This window comes from Arachis ipaensis, chromosome B01 (genome assembly GCF_000816755.2).
Source record: "Arachis ipaensis cultivar K30076 chromosome B01, Araip1.1, whole genome shotgun sequence".
NCBI classification, from domain to species: domain Eukaryota; kingdom Viridiplantae; phylum Streptophyta; class Magnoliopsida; order Fabales; family Fabaceae; genus Arachis; species Arachis ipaensis.
In genome coordinates, this window is record NC_029785.2 from 25,668,920 (window position 1) to 25,691,777 (window position 22,858).

At 34.1% G+C, this 22,858-nt stretch overlaps 1 protein-coding gene across 1 annotated transcript in view; it reads left to right on the forward strand.

The window, feature by feature from the left end:
* Positions 1,408-22,858, forward strand: part of LOC107648814 (probable LRR receptor-like serine/threonine-protein kinase At1g67720) — a 35,967-nt gene continuing 14,516 nt past the window's right edge. Inside the window, exon 1 of the mRNA XM_021108643.1 lies at positions 1,408-2,053. Coding sequence (XP_020964302.1) covers positions 1,408-2,053 — 646 coding nt within the window. The remainder of the gene's footprint in view (positions 2,054-22,858) is intronic.

Genomic DNA, 22,858 nt, shown 5'->3' on the forward strand with positions numbered 1-22,858 from the left:
AATTAAGATGAATTATAAGGGAATGATGATGAAAAATGTGAAAGGGAGGTTGTTTATAAAAGGAGTTAATATGCCATGGCTTGATGAATGATTAAATAATGATTATGATTATGAAATGGCTTATGAATGATGATATCTGAGATACGAGTTTCCCTGGGTAAAAACCGTGGCTCGCCACCACGTGTTCCAGGTTGATTCTCGATACTCTGTTAACCCTACGTCGTAAGGGTGACCGGGCACGTATAAATTCCCGGGTATGGATAACCCCATTGAGTGATTTATATGATGATTGAATGTGAACTCTATGCATAGACTCTTGGGGATGCGCGATGGGGGACAGTCTAAGGTTTTCGGACTTGTCGGGTTGGCTGGATAACCGACAGATGGGCCCCATCAGCCATAGGACAGGCATGCATCATATGCATTTGTTTGTATTGATTGCTATGCATTTCTTGGGTATGCCTAATTGATATATATATATATTACCTGCTATTTGTTATACTTGCTATTTGTACTATTTGATCATTACTTGTGCGTGAACTTGTTTGGTTGCTTGTTTCTGTTGTATTCTGAATGATGAAAGGATGGAGGAAAAGGAGAAATGGTTTGGTGTTAGATTAGGATTGAAATTGAGTAAATTAGGTAGATTTAGAATACCTACCCCTGTTATAGCTTCTGTTTGGTAATTAAGTTGAATAATTGTATAACGGAGTTCTAGGATTGCCTATGGCATTCTCAGGACCGTATTTCTTATGCGCGTGGCACTTTTACCATGCTGAGAACCTCCGGTTCTCATTCCATATTGTATTGTTGTTTTTCAGATGCAGGTCGAGAGGCTCCTCACTAGGCGTCTGGATCCTGGAAAGCGAAGTAGTCCTGGGGTGTATTTTGGTTTTTTATTTGTATATATGTATATATGTATTTAGCTTACTCTCCAAGTAACTTATGTATACTGCTCCTCTTAGAGGTTGAGGGAGAGATAGGAGTTTATTTTGGTATTTTGGTATATTTTGGGGATACCTATGTATGTTCATATATATATATATATCCTCTGGCCAGCCTTAGCTTCACAGGCTAAGTCAGGGGCTAGTTATGCTGTTTCCTATATATTACTATTCTTAGAGGTCGTAATACCTTACTAACTCAGTCTTATGACTTAAGCATAATATTAAGTATGGTAGGGTGTTACATTATGGTATCAGAGCAGTTCGTTCCTATAGAGCCTGAGGGACGGACTAATTATGCCTCTGGGCATACTCTGGGTGTCTAAACATGCTATTTAGGGTATCTAACTGATATATGAGGCATGAATGCTCATGAGCATGCATTTGGGACTTTGAAATACTAAACTAGAGATATTGAGACTGATCACCTTGATATCACTTGTTTGGTGTGAACAGGAACCAAATGGCGTCTCGTGGGCGCGATCGTGAGCGTAATCGAGGTCAAGGATGGATAGCTAATGAGGTAACCATACCAATAGATAGTTTGACTGATATTGTGACCGCAATGACGAGTGTTGCTGCTGCCATTGGTACTGTTGCTGCCGCGACCATCCGAGTAATGGATGGGATGCAACCACAAGCTGGAACTGGCAACAATGATGATAATGAATATGAAGGTGGACATAATGCTCCGAATACAAGGGTACCACTGAGTTATCTGGAGCAGGTTAACGTGGGTCAGGCAACGGGAGAAAGCTCAAGGAGGGCTGAGGTAGCAAGAAGTGATCACCGAGAACCCTTCACAAAGAAAAAGGGAAAGATTACACCGAGGAGCCAAACTTTCAAAAAGAATCACTTTGTCGCTTCACATTCTCAGCGCTGGAGCACTGACCGAAGGAACGATAACCGTCTGGATCCGAATGCTGAAGAGAAAACTAGTACTCAACTGAATAATTTAAGGTGCCCAAGGTGCAAGGAGTACCATCCAAACAGACCGTGCAGGGCCGGATTAGGCGTATGTTACAAGTGCGGGAGACCAGGGCATATGTCTTGGAATTGTCCATACAAAGAAAATCGGGATGCAACTGAATTTAATTCTCATAGCCGAGGTAATTTTAAACCATCAGGTAAATTTCTAATTTCCTTGCATACAGTTAATATGTAATACTCGTTCGTGATGTATGACAAGTTTCAGTAATCATGAGGTCCAAGTCGATAATTAGTCAAAAACTATTGGTTATTGAGACGGAGTGACACTTAGCTACCTTAGAGGGGTGGTTAGACTTTTGAAGGTTAAGGATTAAGTAACGTAGTGGAAGCAGGTTGGACCATATCTAAGAAATCAGGAGTGTTGAAGGTTACGCGGAGTTATTGTTTAGAATTCAGTGACGGTGAAACTTTGAGGAAGAGGAGTAGAGCGAACACAGCCTTTAGATGTTAATTGTTAAGAGGTAAGTGAAGATGAAATCAAACCTCTATACGAGAGAGTTTCTAAGACAATTCTTGAAGGTGTGTCAGAACTTCCATTCCAGAGAGAAAGCGAGTTTGCGATAGGCTTAGTACCGGAAACCGGATTAACTTCAATCGCACCACAAGCGAAAATATTGTTTCTTCCAGGATGAGTCTGAGCTTGTCTTGGTATAAGCGTGTAATCCTTGAATCTTGTATGCTCGCTATTACCAGAGTTGCCCCTATTCGCAAACCATGTTCCTCAGAGTCAGCTGAGACTTCTTTGACTCTGTACGCTCTATTCTTCCTACCAAAGGTCTCTAATTTGAACTCTTTTCTTGAGATGCACCTAGGTTCCTCTCCTTGTGTATTCCATCATTTCGGTATAATCCTGATTAACCGTGTACAAGATTTCCTTTCTAACTCATTACGAACACTGTTTGTATTGCTCATTCATTTTTCGAGCTTAATGTCCTTTTGAAAATTAACTTGAGCCTATATTAGTATCACGTATAAAATATAGTTTTGACTGTGGAGATGTTGGTTCCTTAAGAGCATGACTTTTGGATACGGAAGATGAAGCAGGTAAGCGTGCGCCGTCAAAAAGAGTTTTGGAGCTTTAAATTCTTGTCGACCACAAAGCCTATGATTAGTTTAATGCGCTAGAAATACACCGGTTACATAGATACCTAAATATGAAGAGAACTTTCAAACTCCAAGAGAAGGATTAACCCCAAATTCAGTAATTAGAATACCCGAACTTATTTAACAACTCGGAATTAGTGCGATACATTACTAGAGGGTTTAGGATACGTGTAAATACAACATCGTGAAGTGGTAACAGACGCCCTGAGTAAGAAGTTTTTGGGGAAATGCTTGGATATAAATTTCGGAGAAAGGAAGGCTAGATAAGTTGGAACTTTAAATTGGATATTAAGGAAATAGCTAAAGGAGTCAAACTAAATCTATTGCAGTTTTAACACATAGCAAAGACGAAATGCAGGAAGCGTGAGGGGACGATAAAGACCTACCGAGGATGTCGAAGTCTGGCAAACAAAAGGGAACTAAGAAAGATTTATATGTTTAATGTCGAAATAGAGATTGTAAAGTCAAAGACTTAAGGAGTGCAATAACGGTGATAAGGGGCTACTAAGAGTACTGAAACCGGTTGAATCCAGAAGACACCAAGAGAGGGTTATGTGTTGAGGTCGGAAGTTGAAATAAGAAACTTGTTAGAAGCTTACAAGAGAAATTTTTGAAGTTACCTTGAGATTTCTAAAACCTACCACGAATCCAAGAAGATATTTTGAGCAACCAGAAATGAAGAACGAGGTGGAAATCTATGTGATTACAAGTTTAACGTATGAGAAAGAAATGAGAGACCACCAGAAACCATTCGAAATGCCACAGCCGTCGAAGGTTCTACATTAAAGGTAAAAGGGAATAGCTATCGATTTCATAATAGATTGCCAAGGTCTAAGACAAAAGGTGATACTGTTAGGGAATCGTGGATCAAGTGATCAAGTCCGTTTTGCCCATCGGAGCAAATTACTTATTAGGAATACCAACGAGACTATACATCAGGGAGAAGGTGAGACTCTACAGTATGCTAAACAACCTTGAATTAATTGGAAACTGGAACATCGAATGTCTTAATTTCTGAATTTGATAGCCGAGACAATAGAGGAAAAGTTATGCAAATTTGAGTAAAGATTCTCATTATGGGAGCCGACAAAAGAGATAGGCAGATCTAAGAAGTTAAATCCCGCCAAGTTAGCCTATTTCAAAATTTGGAGAGTATTGATGGTCAGTGGCATACCAAATAGTTTTTGTCATACCTTTCGAACCTATTCCAACATACTCCGTATGTCGTAACTTCTGAAGCATGCCTCTAAATCAAATTCATGTCTTACAACCTAAGCCAGCTTAAATGAAAGGAGATGGACGTATCGAGTGACGAAGTCGGTTTCAAGAAACTCTGAATATGCCAAAATACTACCCACACCTCTTTTCAGATAATTGAATATGAATTTTGAGGCCAAAATTCCTAATTTGGTGGGTAGAATGTAAACCCCGCTAAAATCGGAAAATAATTAGTCAATAAATCAAATTTTAAATAGGAAAATTAAAAATACAAAACTAGTATCAAAATAGGATAGAGCTCGTCAAAACGAGAATTTTGATACCAATTTCGAAAATTTGGCCCAAAATCGGACCGAAAGGATCGAACCGGTTGAACCGGGGCACAAACCGAGCCCGTGGGTCCAACCGGACCCATAATATAAAGGAAACAGCAGCCTTCTTCTTCCTCATTAGTTGCTGCAACGCCAAAACAGAATTGGAGGAAAGGGAGAGAAGCTCTCAAACCCTAACCCTTTGATCCACGGAAAATTTGGGACCTTTTTGTTAAATATACAATTTATGGCAAATTTTTAAAATTAGGTTGTTAAATCTGTCCTGCAGCAGAAAAGGTTAAACAGGACAGCAACTTGTTTGTCTTGCTGCGACTTCTACGAGTTGAGTTTTGGAGCGAAAATAATTTTGTTATAAAATTTGATTAACTTAATTTATTTCTCTAAAACTTCAGAATTTTAAGAGTTAAGGATTGGGAGTTGTGAATTTTTGAATATTGGTGGTCAAAACTGAAAAGAAACAGATTTCAGCAAGCTATGCATCAACTTCCAATACTTGTAACTCTTAGAATTGAATAGAAATTAGGTTTCAACTAAGACACAGTTGTTTCTGGATGAGCTAGGAGTTTCCAAATCAAAATTTAGCTTAATTGGAGTTTTGTAATAAAAGTTATTCAAATTGAAAGGTACTAAGCTTGTTGGTTTCAAAAACAGATTTTGACTCATTTTTACTTAACTTCCAGGTAATGTAACTTCTTTATTAAAATGATATTAACTCAAAACTAGTTGAGAAAGAAACCTGGATGAGTGAAGTGTAACTACATTAATTTTTAAAGTCATTGGATTTAACTTGAATTTTATATTGAATTTTGAATATCACATGCTGTTGCTGTTTTTCTGGTTTCATGCACTGCAGAACAGTCACTGTTTTTCCTTTATTCCTAAGGCTAGAAAAATCAGAAAATTATGATCTTTGGTTTTTTAGAAAGCTTATTTCAAGATGAACGCCTGGACATAAAGTTTGCGCAATTCCGAGTTCATTTGTTATATTAAAAACAGAAAAGGAAATAGAGTGTCGAGGATGTCTTAGTGATAGTCATGGGTTCGAGAAGTTAAAGTTTATCCTTCGTGTGATGTGACTGATTTAATGTTAGAGTTGGGTTGATTTTAAGATTATTCGATAATAAGAAGGTTGAGAAGAGTTTGATAAATAGTTTGGTCAGGACGCAGAAAGGATAATTAAGATGAATTATAAGGGAATGATGATGAAAAATGTGAAAGGGAGGTTGTTTATAAAAGGAGTTAACATGCCATGAATTGATGAATGATTAAATAATGATTATGATTATGAAATGGCTTATGAATGATGATATCTGAGATACGAGTTTCCCTGGGTAAAAACCGTGGCTCGCCACCACGTGTTCCAGGTTGATTCTCGATACTCTGTTAACCCTACGTCGTAAGGGGGACCGGGCACGTATAAATTCCCGGGTATGGATAACCCCATTGAGTGATTTATATGATGATTGAATGTGAACTCTATGCATAGACTCTTGGGGATGCGCGATGGGGGACAGTCTAAGGTTTTCGGACTTGTCGGGTTGGCTGGATAACCGACAGATGGGCCCCATCAGCCATAGGACAGGCATGCATCATATGCATTTGTTTGTATTGATTGCTATGCATTTTTTGGGTATGCCTAATTGATATATATATATTACCTGCTATTTGTTATACTTGCTATTTGTACTATTTGATCATTACTTGTGCGTGAACTTGTTTGGTTGCTTGTTTCTGTTGCATTCTGAATGATGAAAGGATGGAGGAAAAGGAGAAATGGTTTGGTGTTAGATTAGGATTGAAATTGAGTAAATTAGGTAGATTTAGAATACCTACCCCTGTTATAGCTTCTGTTTAGTAATTAAGTTGAATAATTGTATAACGGAGTTCTAGGATTGCCTATGGCATTCTCAGGACCGTATTTCTTATGCGCGTGGCTCCTTTTCTGAGCGTTGCGCTTTTTGTTTTGCGATTTTGTTTTACCCGTTTTTCAAGGCTCCTAGTTAAGTATCTTTTCTCTATTATTATATATATATATATTACTATTCTTAGAGGTCGTAATACCTTACTAACTCAGTCTTATGACTTAAGCATAATATTAAGTATGGTAGGGTGTTACATCATGCGTACGCATGGATCCTCTTCTGTTTTATACTACGCAGGAGGTGGTCTGCGTATGCGACCTTCCAATTTCAATAGTCATGCGTACGCGAGGGGTGGCATGCATATGCGTGACCACCCTATTTTGCAAAAATTGTATTTTTGAGTTTTAACCATTTTTCGAGCCTTCTTAACCCTTGTAAGCTCTGTTATGAGTCTAGAGCCAGTGTCATAGAGGATAAAGCAGTTAGGGAAGAAGCCTAGTGAATTGATATTGAGAAACGATGGTGAATAACTATGATTATGACTATGAAAGAAGTTTAATATAATTTTGATGATAATTGATGATGATGTGAGTTTGGTACTTGATAAGAAAAATATTGGATTTTGAATTGGGGATTCATATGGCATGGTTGAATGAAGAGAATGAGCTGGAATTGTAAATGGTTGTGAGGACGGTGGTTGTATCCTGCTCGTGTGTTAATGAGATATGTGATAGTGAGGAATAGTGGTCAATTATGAGTAAGGTATGACGAGGGTGAGTATGATATCCCGAGAATAGATGGAATGTGTATAGTGTGACTGTGAATATGATGAGGGGTTTTTGGCCTGGCAAGCATGGTGGTATAATCCTGCCTGCTCAGTGCATAAACCATTGTGCAGGGATGGTGGTTTATCCTGCCTGCAGTGAGGATAGAGGTTTTATCCCGCTCACGTACCAATGAATTGTGCTGTAAGGACGGAAGTATAATCCCGCTTACAGATTGAATTGTGTAGCAAGGACGGAGGTTTGATCACGTTTGCATATTGTTTGGTGTTTGGCAAGGACGGTGGTTTAACCCCGCTTGCAGATTGAGTTACGAATGTAACCTGAGCAAGGATGGTGGTTTAATCCCGCTTGTTCGAGGTACCTAATAAGGATGGAGGTTAAATTCCACTTACTATGAAGGCAAAGACGGTAGTTTAATCCCGCTTGTGTGTTTCGAGCAAGGATGGTGGTGTAATCCCACTTGTTTATAGAACCTACAGATAAGGATGGTGGTTAAATCCCGCGTATCCGAGTCGGGTCTAGCAACATAACCAACGTGTGAACTCATGGCCAATAAGATAGACTTGCATCATTGGCATATATGTGACATTGTTTGAGTGTGTTTATTGTATATATAGTTTCCCTATATGATTATTATTGTTTAACTGCTATTTGTCATAATTGTTGTAATTGAATTCGGTTGTGTTTGAATATCATTACTTGTGTTTGTTGTTACTGATTAACTGTGACACCATGTATATGGTTTGTTGAGATGAAATGGGGATAACTTGAGACCGAAAAAAAATAGGATGAGTGAAAGGTCAGAGAAATGATAAGAAATAGGCTGAGAGGGACTTGAGGTTTGATGAAAAGAGAAAGGGCGAGTGAAAACCTGAATATATAAATATAGTTAGTTACACCTAGCATACCTTACTATTTTCTGGTTTAGTATACTTCTTGGCTTGTATTTCTACCTGTTGAAGTTTTAGGATCGCCTAAAGAATTCATGTAGTCTTTACATCATCTCTACTTTGGAACTGTTACTCCTACTGAGAACCCTGTAAAGAATGATGTTCTCACCCGTTTTGGGGATTTCTACTTTACAGGTACTGGACGTGATGCACCTCATTGAGCGTGCCAGTTTCTCTCTGCGAAGCGAATATTTCTTTTGGAATTTATATTTTGTACTTAGATTATATATATATTCTCCACTTTTATATATTATGATTTGTATATCCCTCTTAGAGGTTGATTTTGGAGAAACAGAAATTGTGTTTATGTTTATACTTTTGAGTTGTATTATATTAATTAACTAGTCGTCCTTATCTTCGCAGGTCAAGACTAGTGCTGTTATGAATAACTTTTTGAATCATATATATTTTTTTTTTTCTGTCGTTCTGCTTATGTATATCGTCGGTTTTCGAACGAGATGCAATTTTCGATTATGTCTTTTCTTCACGGGCTCCTAGTTAACGTATATTTCTTCAAATACTATGTATATATTTTGTTTTTGGAGGTTGTAATACCTCACCACCGTTGATTTATGACCTAGGCGTAAATCTCTGTGTGGTAGGGTGTTGCACAGAAAATAATTTAAAAATCAATACTTACTATTGATTAATATAACACAATTCCAAAGGTAATACTTACTATTAGATTAAAATATCATGAACAAACAAAAATTAATTTCAAAACCAACAGTAACATGGTAAATGGAATAAAATAGGAAAATATTAAAAGTAAATCTCATTTCTATTAAAAAATAAAAATACTACATAGAATGCACCAAAATTGTTCAATAAAACACCGAAAATAATTCCAAAAAAATACCAAAAAAAAAACTATCTTATTTTCTTGAATATCTGAATTGATAATTCATAATTTGTCCTTGATAAATGCTGGGATTTGACTGCATCATTGATCCATCATCTAAAAGGTTCAACTGCAAAAATAAATCATATATTAGCATAACCATTAACATGCACAAAGACAATTTTACCTAATTAAAGTACATCAATTTTACTTCTGTTAGAGCTTTTTTTTCTTTTTCTTTGATGCATTTGCAATCTATTTTTTGGTATTTGATCCCAACATAATTTTGGGGCGTCCCCTTGTTTTCACGCGAGGCAGACTTTGAAGGTCATTAATATCATCCAAGGAAGTATCTTTTAATATCATCCAAGGAAGCATCTTTGTGTGATAACAAACATTTTTCTTTACCTTTGGCTTTATATTCTTGCATCTCAGTCATCACATTATCATAAGTGCGGTGTAGAATCGCTATCAACTCCTAAGATTCTAATGTAGATTCACAAATATTATGTGACCGAAACACCAAATCATCAAATCTCTTGCTTTTTGGCTCCAATAAAGGCTCGTCGTGGCTCTCTTGATATGTGTGCCTTCTCTTTACATTTTTACTCCATTGTTCTAATATATATCTTGGTGTCACTTTATCTACTCGCTCAAAGCCTAATGCACTCAGAAAATGACGGCACAATATCTCTCTTGACTCGAATAATAAGCACTGACATTTTACTTCCCGTAATATTGTGTCATATGTAACCTTAACTTATTAAATGTTGAGTTTGAAACATGTTCTACAACTTCATATGCTGTAAAACCTAGAGCGGACTGCATTGATCTTGTGATACAATTTACCTTTCTTTTAAATTGTGCTTGAACTTTTCTGAACTTCTCAGGAGTATACACATGCTGAAATTGAGCTTCTATTGATGATTTTGTTGCACACGGTATGATAGTATGAAATCTACAGCATCGGATTCTCTCTTTGCTCTCTACTTTCTAGGCAATTATTATATTGTTTGACGAATTGGATCAGTGAGCTATTGCGCATAATAAATTTGTTAAAAACGCATACATGCTCTCACTCCTTTATGTGTTTCTCATCCCGGCCTAGAAGTGGTGATCAAGATAAATTGGGGTCCATAAATGACGATTTTCGAAAAATTCTGAAAAAATGATAAAATATGTGAATCAGAAACGAAATGCACCGAAAAATTAACAAGTTGGCACCTCTATTACACAAGCAAAACACATGAATATCCAAACACTAAAAATAACAGCATTAGTTAATTTTAATAAAGACACCCTTACTTGAAAGTCATTTATTGTCTCCAATACCATACTTCATAAGAAAATAATTCCAATTTCTATCAAATGCATCTTTTATAAAAGAGTTCCAAACAACATGACTCATCTCTTGTTCATTTTCTTCGTGTCTTTTGTAGCCATTTAGTTTCTGTGAAATCTTCTTCATAATATGCCAAATACACCATATGTGAATGGTTGTAGGCATACAACTCCCAATATCCCTTTACATCGATGCACATTGATCGATAAGAATGTCTTTTGGAGCCTTTTCTCCTATGCAACGAAGCCAATATTCAAATAACCATTTGAATGATTGAATATTCTTATTTTTCATCAAAGCACATCCCATAAGTTTAGAATGACCATGGCGATTGACATTAACAAAAGAACTAAAAACCAAGTTATACCTAGATCAACAACACAAACAAAAGATCATATGCACCGAAAGTTGTTTTACAAAACACATATACTAGAATAGCGAAATAATCTATTTGTATTGTAAGTGGTGTCGAATGAAATAATATCTCCAAAATACTCATAGTCAGCCCTACTTCTTGCGTCAGCCCAAAAAGAAATTTTGATTCTTCTCTTTTTTTCTTAATAAATATTTCCTAAGTTCTTTGGCATCGTCTAGTTCGAAAACGTTACGGACTTTTCTCATAATGTAATTTCTCACATCTTTTTTAATAAAACTTAATTCATGATGATCTCCTACTACTGCCACAAATGATTAATATGTTTTTCTTGGTCTAAGTCTAGTTTCGTCGTTATTCTCAATTATACGGCGTACAAAACATGCTTAACTACCTGTGTTGTTTAAACATTTCTACTTGATTTGGACATCACGGATGTGAATGATACAAAACAACCTTTGAAATAATCCAAATGCAACGTTCTTCAATATATATATATTCTTGCAAGACAATTTAATCCAGCTGAGTGATTTGTCTTCTGAGTTTGAGACATGTTCGATTTTCATTTACCTTCTCCGCTACATGTAATCAATTGGTTCTTAATTTTATTTTCCTTCTTATTTGTTTTCTAAATTTTTGTAGAAAAACCTGCAAATTTAGAATAATCTTTGTAGAATTTTTCAGTTTCTTCAAGTGTGTTAAAAGTCATTCTAACCTTTGGCATAAACTGCTCATCAACATCATAAAGAAACTGAAAAATATCGAAAACAGGTCCAGATTAAATCAAAATGTATTTTCAAATACACCGAAACTAGGAACGAAATAGATTCAACGAAATAACAATTCAAACCTCCTACGTTATATTCAAATTCAAACCTTTAATCATGGACGTCAATTTTTACAAACAAATTATTCAACTACAGGAGTATCAACTACTAATGAAGAATATTAACTAGGATCGAACTAAACCACGTCTACTTAATTCATTTCAAAACAATAATCAAACTCTCCATGGTTCACTGACAGTCTGAATTTACATTATTCATTGTCTTTGAAAACGAAATACTTGTTCAAATCTGATTTCACTGCTTGATTTAAAAAAATGATTCAAATATTCAAATCAGATCAAAGAGCATTGATCGTGAATAGAGAGAACATAGAATACAAAGAGAACACAAAGAAGGAAGAGAATGCAAAAAATGCTGAGAAAATTTGCAAAATAAAAAAATAAAATCCGAATAGAAAAGACAGTTATATATAATCGTGCGTTCTCTCAAAAGTTAGTTAGAGGTAGTGGCAAATAAAGCTAAATTAAGTTAGAACAATTTTGTTAGATTTGGTTAGTTGAATAATTTAGATGTAAAAATTTATTGTAAAATTATTAAATTCATTTTAGATGTATCCCTCCTCTCAAGTACAATTTAAAACTATGAAAACTGTGTAAGTAGAATGCTTTACACTTTGGAATGTTAAAGGAGTTTTTTTATTATCCCAATGTATCACTGGTATTAAAGTCTTATTATCAAGAATTTGATAATTCGCTTTGATTAGATAGAAATAGAGTTAAACCCCAAAATGATCCTTGAGATTGGCGTCGTGCACTAAAATTATCCTTGAGATTTCAATTGCACCAATTATGTTCCTTGAGAAAAAATTGGTGAATGGACTAGTTTGGTGCACGATATTCAATTTCAGGAACTAAAATGAGTCTCTTAATGCAAAGTGATGGACTAATTTGGTGCATCTACAATGATGACATAATGGATGACACGTGGACGAATACTGTTGCGACACGTGGCACAAACAGATACGTGGCCAAATAGCATTGTGACACGTGGCACAACCATCCACATTAACATGCCACGTGTGACTGGTCAACACATCATCATGCCATTACACGTGGCCGAATCATGGAGTGACACGTGTCACTAATAGCCCATGTCATCTAGTTATGTCATCACGTCGATAATAGAAAATGGGTCGGGAACTAACGTGGTGCATTTTTGTCAATTTCAGAGCATAATTAGTGCAATTAGAATCTCAGAGACGATTTTAGTGCACGACGCCAATTTCAAAGACCATTTTGGGATTTAACTCAACAAAAATCTCATAAAAGAGGTAAAAATCTCTTCCATTATTAGGACTTGAATGTGAGATTTCTGGTTAAGAAATTAGAATGATTACTATATGTCAAGAGTGCTAATTATCAAATCTAAAAGCCAGTAACGAACAACCATTACACTTTCTCCGACCTTTCTCATGTTTCCAAAATTGGACCCCTCTGCAATTCAGTCATAATCCACATGCAGGGGACCAGCAATGAGTTATGGGAAAATACTTCCATTGTGATCATTCATTTAATTTGAGTTATGATCCTTGCCATTTGATGAATGATGATGACACCCATTTCCAAATTCTTCTACTCAAGAAGCTACTAATCTTGTAGAACTTGTTTTTTCTTTTTTTGTTTTGTCTAAATGTGTTTGGTCTTATCACTTGATGACCACATTGTTGTCCGTATCACATTTTCAAAGTTAATCAAAAGGGAAAAAGAAATGAATTCTCAACTTTTCGTTGCGGTTATGTTTGTGTGGTTGGATCTACTTGTTATACTTGATTAATTGAATTTTTTTTTTGACAAATAATAAATGCTTAATTATGTTTGACATGGGTTATCTTTCTAAAATCATGACATTTTATTTTTTCAGTTACCAAATCACTTATGGACGGCTAGCTTTTAAACCAAAAATGATATACTAAAAATATAATTATTCATGTGTCTCGTTTTGTTAATTTGATTTTTTGGGAGGAATGACATCATTACATGATATTAGAATTTTTACGATAAAAAAATCTAAAATATAATCTATGTTCAGGGGCGGAACTACATAGAGAAAAAGGGGACAACGCTCCTCTAATTTTAATTTTTTACATGTAAATTGTATGTAAATTTCAGTTTAGTCCATTTTAAAATTTTATTTTAATCTTATTTTATTGTATAAATATTTTTGCCCCTCTTCTAATATTTCATTTAACTCCGCTCCTACTTTAATTAGACATATACTTACTCTTTGCATTTCAAAAATGAAAAAAACTTGACATTTTTTTCAATTTATCACGGAAATTTATTTTATTTGTTTTTTTTTTTACCAAAGATATGAGACTCGAACTCGCAACTTCTTAATTGAGTATGGAGAGACTATGCCATTTGAGCTATTACTCATTGGCAATTTATTTTATCTGCTAATTCTTTAAAAAAATATCTTTTTGATTAGTCTAATCATTATTAAATGATATGTCCACACATGGTATCTTCAAATAAATCTAAAAATGAAATTTTATCATCTGCACCAAGCATATACATAGAGCAAAGTCACATACATCCATTGTATCCGTAACCGAAAATAAAACAAAAGAAAATAAAAATTATTGCATGACGGATAATTTTAGTTATTAGTGCTGATCATGGGATATATATAGCTCCTTAGCGAGGCTAAATATCCTTTCATGGACTCATAAAGAGTCTTATCTTCTTACCCCTCGAAAATTAGTTGGAAGGTGCTTTTTCTCTAACCATAAGGAAATAAAAAATGAACAGAAATTAGGCGAAGGTGATTTAGTAACTACTACTGCCGACTCAAATTTAAATTGTTTAGGAGTCCAAAATATAAAATATAATATTCTTTATAATTAGAACTAACAAATAAGGGGGAAAAAATAGAAAAGAAGGAGATAAGTAGAGTTGAGTTGAAGCAATTGACACAAAACTTCAATTTTTTTCACAAAAATGCGTGCTTATCGTTACAATTTTATTTTATTTTATTTTCTTGGTATTTTAAGTGGTTTATTTGAGTATTAATCTGTGACTTTGTGAGTGAGCAAGCGGCTGACCGTGGAGGAAACGTTGTTATATTGAAATAAATAATATTTGATTAACATAATCATTATGGGTTCTATGTACTAATTTGATTTATCTTACCAATTAAGAAAAATATTGACGCCAAGTAGGAGTGACAATATATACTCTATCTGTGAATATTCAATCTGACATCACTCGGGTAGGGTTGTCAATCTGATCCACAGCAGGTAGAATAGAGTGTGGATAAGATTTTTGTGCGGATAGGGTAAGGTATAGGTTGAGTCTCAATCCTATCCGACCAACTCGCACATTATATATGTATATGTTATATATTTATATAAAAATATGTTTTAAGTGGATGTTAAACCAAAGACCTCCCACTAAATACAAAAGATCCTTAACCACTAAAAGAAAATAATAAATTGATAATTTAATATTTTTTTATATAAAAGTCAGTTCTATTTTAAATTATCATCAAGTTATATAATAATAGTGTATATTTTCTGTAACCCGCGGGTAGAGTCGGGTACCCACAGGTTACGAGCGGGTAGGATTAGGATTGAGATATTTTCAACTCGCAAGTAGAGTTAAGGTTGGATCCAAACCTTACCTTACCTTACCCATTGCAACCCCTAATACCAAGAGGCATAGATAGACGGCATCATACGACACATTGAGAATATTGTTTTATATTCTCTGTTTTAGCCTCATTAGTAGATCATAACAAATTACTTGCATCAAATTAACCATTAGTCATTGTTGTACGAAAAAAAAAAAGTAATTCTACACATTTAAGTTTTTTTTATAAATCATAGTTGGACTTAAAATAATTTTTTTTGACAAAGGTAAGATATTATTTATTCCATAAGAAGAGTTTGGTCCACACTTTGACAACAACGGTCATAGCAAAAAGGGATCTCCCAATACAAGTGAACAGTACCCAAAAAGATTTAAGCTAAAGAAAAGAAATAAGGATATGCAAGAGTAAAAAAGAGAAACAGTCTTGAACAACAACGATCACAGCAAAAGGGATCTCCTAGTACAAGTGAACAGTACCCAAAGAAATCCAAACTAAAGAAAAGAAATAAGAATATGCAAGAGTAAGAAGAAGAACAGTCACAAGGAAGGAAGTGCCCAGTTTATGACTTCCAAAGTTAATCTTCTTGTCTGAGCCAAAATTTTTTCAGGTGTTAAGCATCTGTCCTCAAAGAGTTGAAGATTTCGAGCAAGACAAATCCCCCAAAGCGTGTATGCAAACTGGGTAAGAAGATTCTTGCTTTGTTGTCTTGATTTAATAAAAATGAAGCTTGAACTAAGCCATTTCTATGGCGATTGGTCATGTTGGTTGGCAGGAACAAGGTGTTGTCCGAAATTTTGTCCAGATTGCTGCTGACACTGGACATGTGAAGAAGCAGTGGAATGCTAATTCAGGATGTTGGTGACATCGTTGGCAGATTGGTAGAATATTAGTCATTCTGGAGTGAAGTCTCTTGATAAACCACTATTTTATGGTTTATCTTGTGTTTAATTGAGTGGTTTTTATCAAGTCTTCACCCACTTATTCATATGATTTGCATGATTTTATAATCCCTTCCTAGTATTGTTTTATGATTGAAAATTTGCTTCCTAGAGATCTTTAATTAGTATATTTTAATTCTCCTTTATACCATTCGATGCCGTGATCCGTGTGTTAAGTGTTTCAGGCTTTATAGGGCAGGAATGGCTTAGAAAATGGAGAGGAAGCTTGCAAAAATGGAAGGAACACAAGAAACTAAGGAGATGAACAACGAGCACCGACGCGCGCGTGCCTGACGCGTACGCGTGGAATGGAGTTCTGCAAGATGACGTGCACGCATGAACGACGCGTACGCGTGACAAGGAAAAATGCCAAATGACGCGCACGCGTGACTGATGCGTACGCGTGACCTGCGCGATTTGCAAAATTAACAGAAAACGCTGGGGGCGATTTTGGGTCGCGTTTTGACCCAGTTTTCGGCCCAGAAACACAGAATAAAGCCAGGAAACATGCAAAGACTCGAGACATACAGAGATACACATTCACATATTCTCATTAGGATAGTTTTTAGGTTTTTAGATCTGAATCTTGAGAGGAATTACTCTTCCTCTAGTTTCTCTTTACATTCCTAGTTTATTGCTTTTGCTTTTGGATACTGAAGAGTCATTACCTCCATTGAAGATACTATTCTAGTTTGTTTCCTTACTTACTCTTTTATTTATTCCATATTCTTAATTCTTGTTTAAAGTGGTAATTGGATTATTTTCATGGATTGTTAATGCAAAGGATTACTTTTACTTTTAATTTAAATTCCAATCCCTATTTTATTTTATGTATCATGTCTTCTTTTTATATTTCTACAAGCGTTATATTCATGTCAATGGAGTAAATTCTCTACTTGACATGGGGTTGATTAAAAGGAGACACTTGAGTTGGAAGGCTTAAGTGATGGTTAAAATTGGAAGTTGTTGGCTAATTCTGTATTTACTAACGCTAGACCTTCTCCAGGGAGAGGACTAGGATTTGCGAATAAGAGTTAGCTCAATCACTTGACTTTTCTTTATTTAGTAAGGGTTAACTAAGTAAAAACAACAACCTTTTTGATACTACACTTAAGAGATCCCAACAAGGATAGAACTTCCGATTAATCATTCCCCCACTCAAGGCTTTTTATTTAGAATATTATAAATCTCTTTTAATTTTCACTGCACTAAATTACAATTGTTTATTTCCTGTTAATCAATTCTCAAAACTCTCGAAAAACTCCTGATTAATAACTTAGCACCCTTTCTAGCAATTCGTTGGGAGACGACCTGGGACTCATACTCCCAGTATTTTTATTCTAAATTTTTTTGTGACAACCTTTCTAAATTGATGAGGCAAATTTTTGCTGGTTAAGAGCTATATTCGCAACGCTATTCTATTATATTATAATATCTTAATTGGTCTAACTTCTGCCGCTCGTCATCTCTCCATAAGAGGTAAGCCATTGTGACTTAACTTCCATAGAAATACTCTAATTTTTGGAGTGCATTTGAGTTTCCAAATTGTGTCTCGAAATTTTTTGTCTCTGAATTTTGGATCTAGTTGCTGTTCATGAATGTGATAGAAGTAGAATGCAACATCATATCCTGAAGCTACTGAATATAACCCATTTTTCTCCCTGCTCCAAATTAATTTGTCCTATGTTTGTGATCTAATGGACTGGCAAATTATTCGTGCTACCTCTAGAGAATAATTGCTTTGGATTAGGTTTTGATCTCAACTTTCATCTTCCCTTAATAGTTGTCTAACCCAGATGAGAGTAGGATTTGTGTTGCTGGTTGGAGGAATATTAAAGGGAGGTTATCACCAAACCAAGAATCTTTCATGATTCTGATAGTTTCACCTCTTCCTATTTGTCATTTAATACCCTTCTCAAGTACCTTACGACTTTCTAGGAGACTCCTCCATGTCCATTATGGGTTGGAATCAATTTCTACCTTCATAAAGGTCGAATACTTGAAGTATCTGCTTCAATAGACCTTGAAAATCAAGGAGTGTTCCTTAGTGCTCAGCCTCCATCCTTATTTCGCCAACATAGCCAAATTGAAGGATTGAAGGCTGTAAGGTCTATAAATCGTAATCCTCCCAGTGTTTTCGATCTACTCATGACATTTCAACTAATCTAGTGCATCTTGTTCTCATTATTGCGCTGTCCCCACCAAAATTACATCATCATCTTGTGTAGTTCATCAATTAAAGAGTTTGGTAGCTTGAAGCAGCTTAGCGTGTACATGGGAATGACTGAAGCGACAGCCTTCAATAAAACTTCTTGCCTACTGGTGGATAGTAAAGAGCGCTTTCAGTGCTGCAATTTCTTCATTACTTTCTCTTTAATGTAGTTAAAAGTTTGTGTCTTTGATCTATTAATTATTGCTGGCATTCCAAGATACTTATTTTGGGATCCAACATGTCTAATGCCTAGAATATCTATTAGTTGGTTTCGTAGTAATAGGGGAGAATTATTGCTAAAAAACACTAAAGACTTATCTAAGTTTACCTGCTATCCACTAATAGCTCTATATGTCTCCAATACTTGCAATATAGATTCACAACTCTGGTAATTAGCCTTACTGAACAGGATTGCATCATTAGCAAATAGTAATGATTGATTGAGGGGCATCTAGCATTCAATCTCAGACCGTAAAACATAGCATTTAGTTCTCCTTGGTGGAGTAGATAGGTTAAACCTTCTGCACAGATAAGAAAGAGGTAGGGTGAGAGGAGATCTCCTTGTTGAAATCTTCTGCTAGGTCTAAAGAAACCTGTTGGTTGGCCTTCCACCAAAATAGAATATGAAACTGAAGTTACACACTCCTTGATCCAGCTGATCCACTTTCTGCCAAATCCCAGTTTTTCCATCATGAACCATAGGTAGCTCCATTCTATTCTATCATATGCTTTTCTCATATCCAGCTTGACTGCCATTTCACAACTCCCAACTCTTTTGTTCTTCAAGAAATGCATGCATTCATGTGCAATTAGGATATTGTCGCTAATGAGCTTTCCTTGTATAAATTCACTCTGGTTCTCACTGATTATTCTTGTCATTAGTGGTTGCATTCTGTGGACTATGATCTTAGAAATTATCTTATAGAAGGTAGTGCTTAAAGAGATTGGTCAAATCTATTGCATTGAAACAGTGTTATTTACTTTTGGAATTAAGCAAATTTGAGTGTGGTTAAACCCTTGTAGCATTTGTCCCTCTAAAAGAAACTTCTCACTGCTTCTTTGACATCTTGACTAATTATACCACAGAAGAATTGAAAATTTTTTCTAAAAAACCCATCATCACCTAGGGTTTAACAAATAAGATTATTAAATCTAATAAAATTGGTATAATATCAATAAAAATTAGTTATAAATAATATTATTTTAATTGAGATTTTCTGGATTAATAAAAAATAGTAAAAAATCTATAAAAAATAATATGTATGAGAGAGTATTAAAAAAAATATTATTAAAAAATAATAAAATTTATCATATAAATATGAAAGGCAAAATTGATAGATAAAAAATAAATTTTTTTAATTAATAGTCTAACAGAAAAAACAGTGAACGTAAAAATGGGAATTTTTAGTTTTTGATAAATGTATATTAAAGTATAGAATTATGTTTACCTTTAAAATAAAAAAAGCTAGCCAAATAAAAAAAGTGAAACTTTTAAAAAAATTAAACGTGCGTTTAAAACTCTCAACATTAAATTAATACATTCTTAATTTTTAGTTTACTGGATTGAGAGATATTATGAAAAATCAAAAATATAAAATATAAAATAATATATTTAGTTGTTAGAGATATACATCATTGCTCTATTATATAATAATTAAATAATAATTTATCCTCTAATTTTTTAAATCCATTGCCTATTATGTTATCTGTGATTCATGTGCTTAATGTTCAGCGAACAACCCAACAAAGTCTCAAGAAACTTTATTTGTGACGGTTACTGCAATAGAAAAGTGAAAATAACTAAGACAGAAAAATAAATAAAACCATAACAAAACTATCTGTTTTCCTCTTTGTTTCTTCTTTTGAAGAGCGACGACTATGTGATTTTGGGTCATTTTGGATTGATTTTTAAAAAAATATTTATTTAAAATTTTTTTTAATAGACAAAAATTATTTTATATTTGAATAAATTTTTAAAAAAAAATTTTCAAGTATTAAAAACGTATAAATAAACTAATTTTTAAAAAATTAATTAATTTTAGATGAAACAAATTAATTTTCTAACATTACTCTTAAATTATCCCTATTCATTTTCTCTATAATTGTTTGCCTTACAATTATTTCACCGGAGCATTTTTTTTGTCACAATGGGGTTATTTCCTATTAAAAAAAGTTGCCTAATTTTTTCATAACTTGTGTGATGATTGAAATATCCGGTCCCATATGTTTAAACTTTAAAGCATTTCATGGACAAGATAAAACATTTGACACTTAGTTAATAGATGATATTTCATTATGCTCAACCACGTCCCACTTACTGGAGCATTTTTTTTCATTTTGGTCTTGGGCTCTTGGCTGGAGTATCGTATTCGTTGTATCGTTATGGCTCTCTCTATTGGGCTGGTCGTGATTCAGAGTTAGGAAGGGGGGCGGGGGAAGGAAATTATTGATGGAATGTGTGAGGAATACAAGTTATAGATTTAAAATTAATAGAAAGTTATCAAACAAAATGAAGTCATAACGAGAGTTTAGACAACAAGACTCACTTACGAAAAAGATAGAAAATGAAGAAAATAGAAAATAAACATATTATTTCTGGAATGAGAATTGCACTAACAATTCCTAACTTAACTTATTTGTTATTTGCAGATAATTGTATAATTTTTGTGAAAACAAATGAAGAAGACATTTATTAAATAGTTCAGATTTCGAACAAATACACGGAAGTTTTGGGACAACGGATTAATTTGCAAAATGGAATTTTATTTGTAAATCAAATTCCAATACATATATGGGTAAAGATTGAGAAAATACTAAGAATGATAGCTTGAGATAGTCTTGATAAATACTTAAGTCTATCAGCAAATTAAAGAGATAAAAAATAATTAAAATTTTAAACTAGATTGAGAAAAGAATTCAAAACAAAGTTGAATGATGAAAAGAAAGTCAATTAAATCAGGATGAAAATGAAGTATTAATAAAGACAGTAATTCTAACAACATTGGCATATGCAATGAATGTTATTAAATTTTCGAAGGAATTTTGTAGGAGACTAGAAGTAAGAGTAGCTAAGTTTTGGTGAACAAGAACAGGAAAAGATAGAGGAATTTATTGTAAAAGTTGGAAAGATATTTCAATGAGTAAAAAAAAGTGGAAGTTTAGGATTCAAAGATTTTGAAAACTAAAATCTGGCTCATTTGGGCAAACAAGCTTGGAGATTGATACATAATCTTGGTGCAATATGTGCACAAATTTTGAAAGTCGTTTACCTCTTGGATTGCAATTTTTAAGAAGCGACAAAACAAATGAATGCTTCGTGGATTAGGAAGAATATTTTGGAAGGAAGAGATTTTTTTGAGGAGGAAATAAAGATTGAGTATAGGATACGAGGTTAATGATTGACATTTGGAAACATAATTGAATTATAGCACATAGAAAAATTAACATGGTAAGAACTAAGAAGGGGATAATTAAGAAAAGTAAATGAATTATTGGTTGAGGCTGTAGATATTGTAACAAAATTCATAGCATTTTCTTATCTCATATCGCGGAGAAAATTCTTAAAACTCCATTCAGTTTGATAAATACAGAAAATTCAGTAATCTTGCCATATCAAATAGATGGTGAGTATGCAACATATTTTTAAAAATCAATTCAAATGAAAAAACGTCGAAGAATGCAGTTTGGATTAATAAGAAAACTGGGCTGTAGGAAGATTGAATTGAATGGAAATTAGAAAATCAGTCGATCAAACCGAACTGAAAAACCGGCCGATTTTTAAAATTTTATCTACACTAGCATAGTTATAAAAATCGAATCGGACGGATCAGTTTGACCGGAAAACCAATAATTTTAATTATTATTCTTATTGTGTCAAATTAAGACATTATTGTAATAGTACTGATAAATTTTATATTTCTTTATATTAATTATTTTTATAATTTGAGACTTAATTCTTCATAAAATGTTAGTAAAAATATGTATGTCAAATTTTAGTTTTAAATTTTTGATTATTTTATATTTTTTATTTACGTGAGACCGATTTTATCAGTTCAACCAATAATTTATCGATTAAACTAATAAACTAATAGTTTGACCAGTTTGATGTAAAACTGTGTATACAAGTGTTTTGCTATTGAGCAGAGAAAAAAAAGAAGGCCAAAAAGAAGGGCTTTAGAAGAATCCTAAACAAAGGAATCCATAACTAATGCTTCTCCTTCGTTTCATGAGGACGTTCTTCGCAAAATATCATTACTTCTGTCTTCAAGGCCTCCGAGCGCCATTCTTAGCTTTTCTGTCTTGCTCTCAAGCTTACCCTTCTCAATTACAAATTCACAACACACATAAATATGTTCTTAAGATGCTAAAAATGTTTATTTTTAATTATAATTAGAAACATAGCTATGTTAATTGCAAGTAGAATGGAAAAAGAGTAAGGGAGAAGGATCTACCCACTAGGCCACTACTATATTGACAATGATACTACTGCGTAGGGAAAAAAATAAGTTAGAATTTTTATTTTAGTATT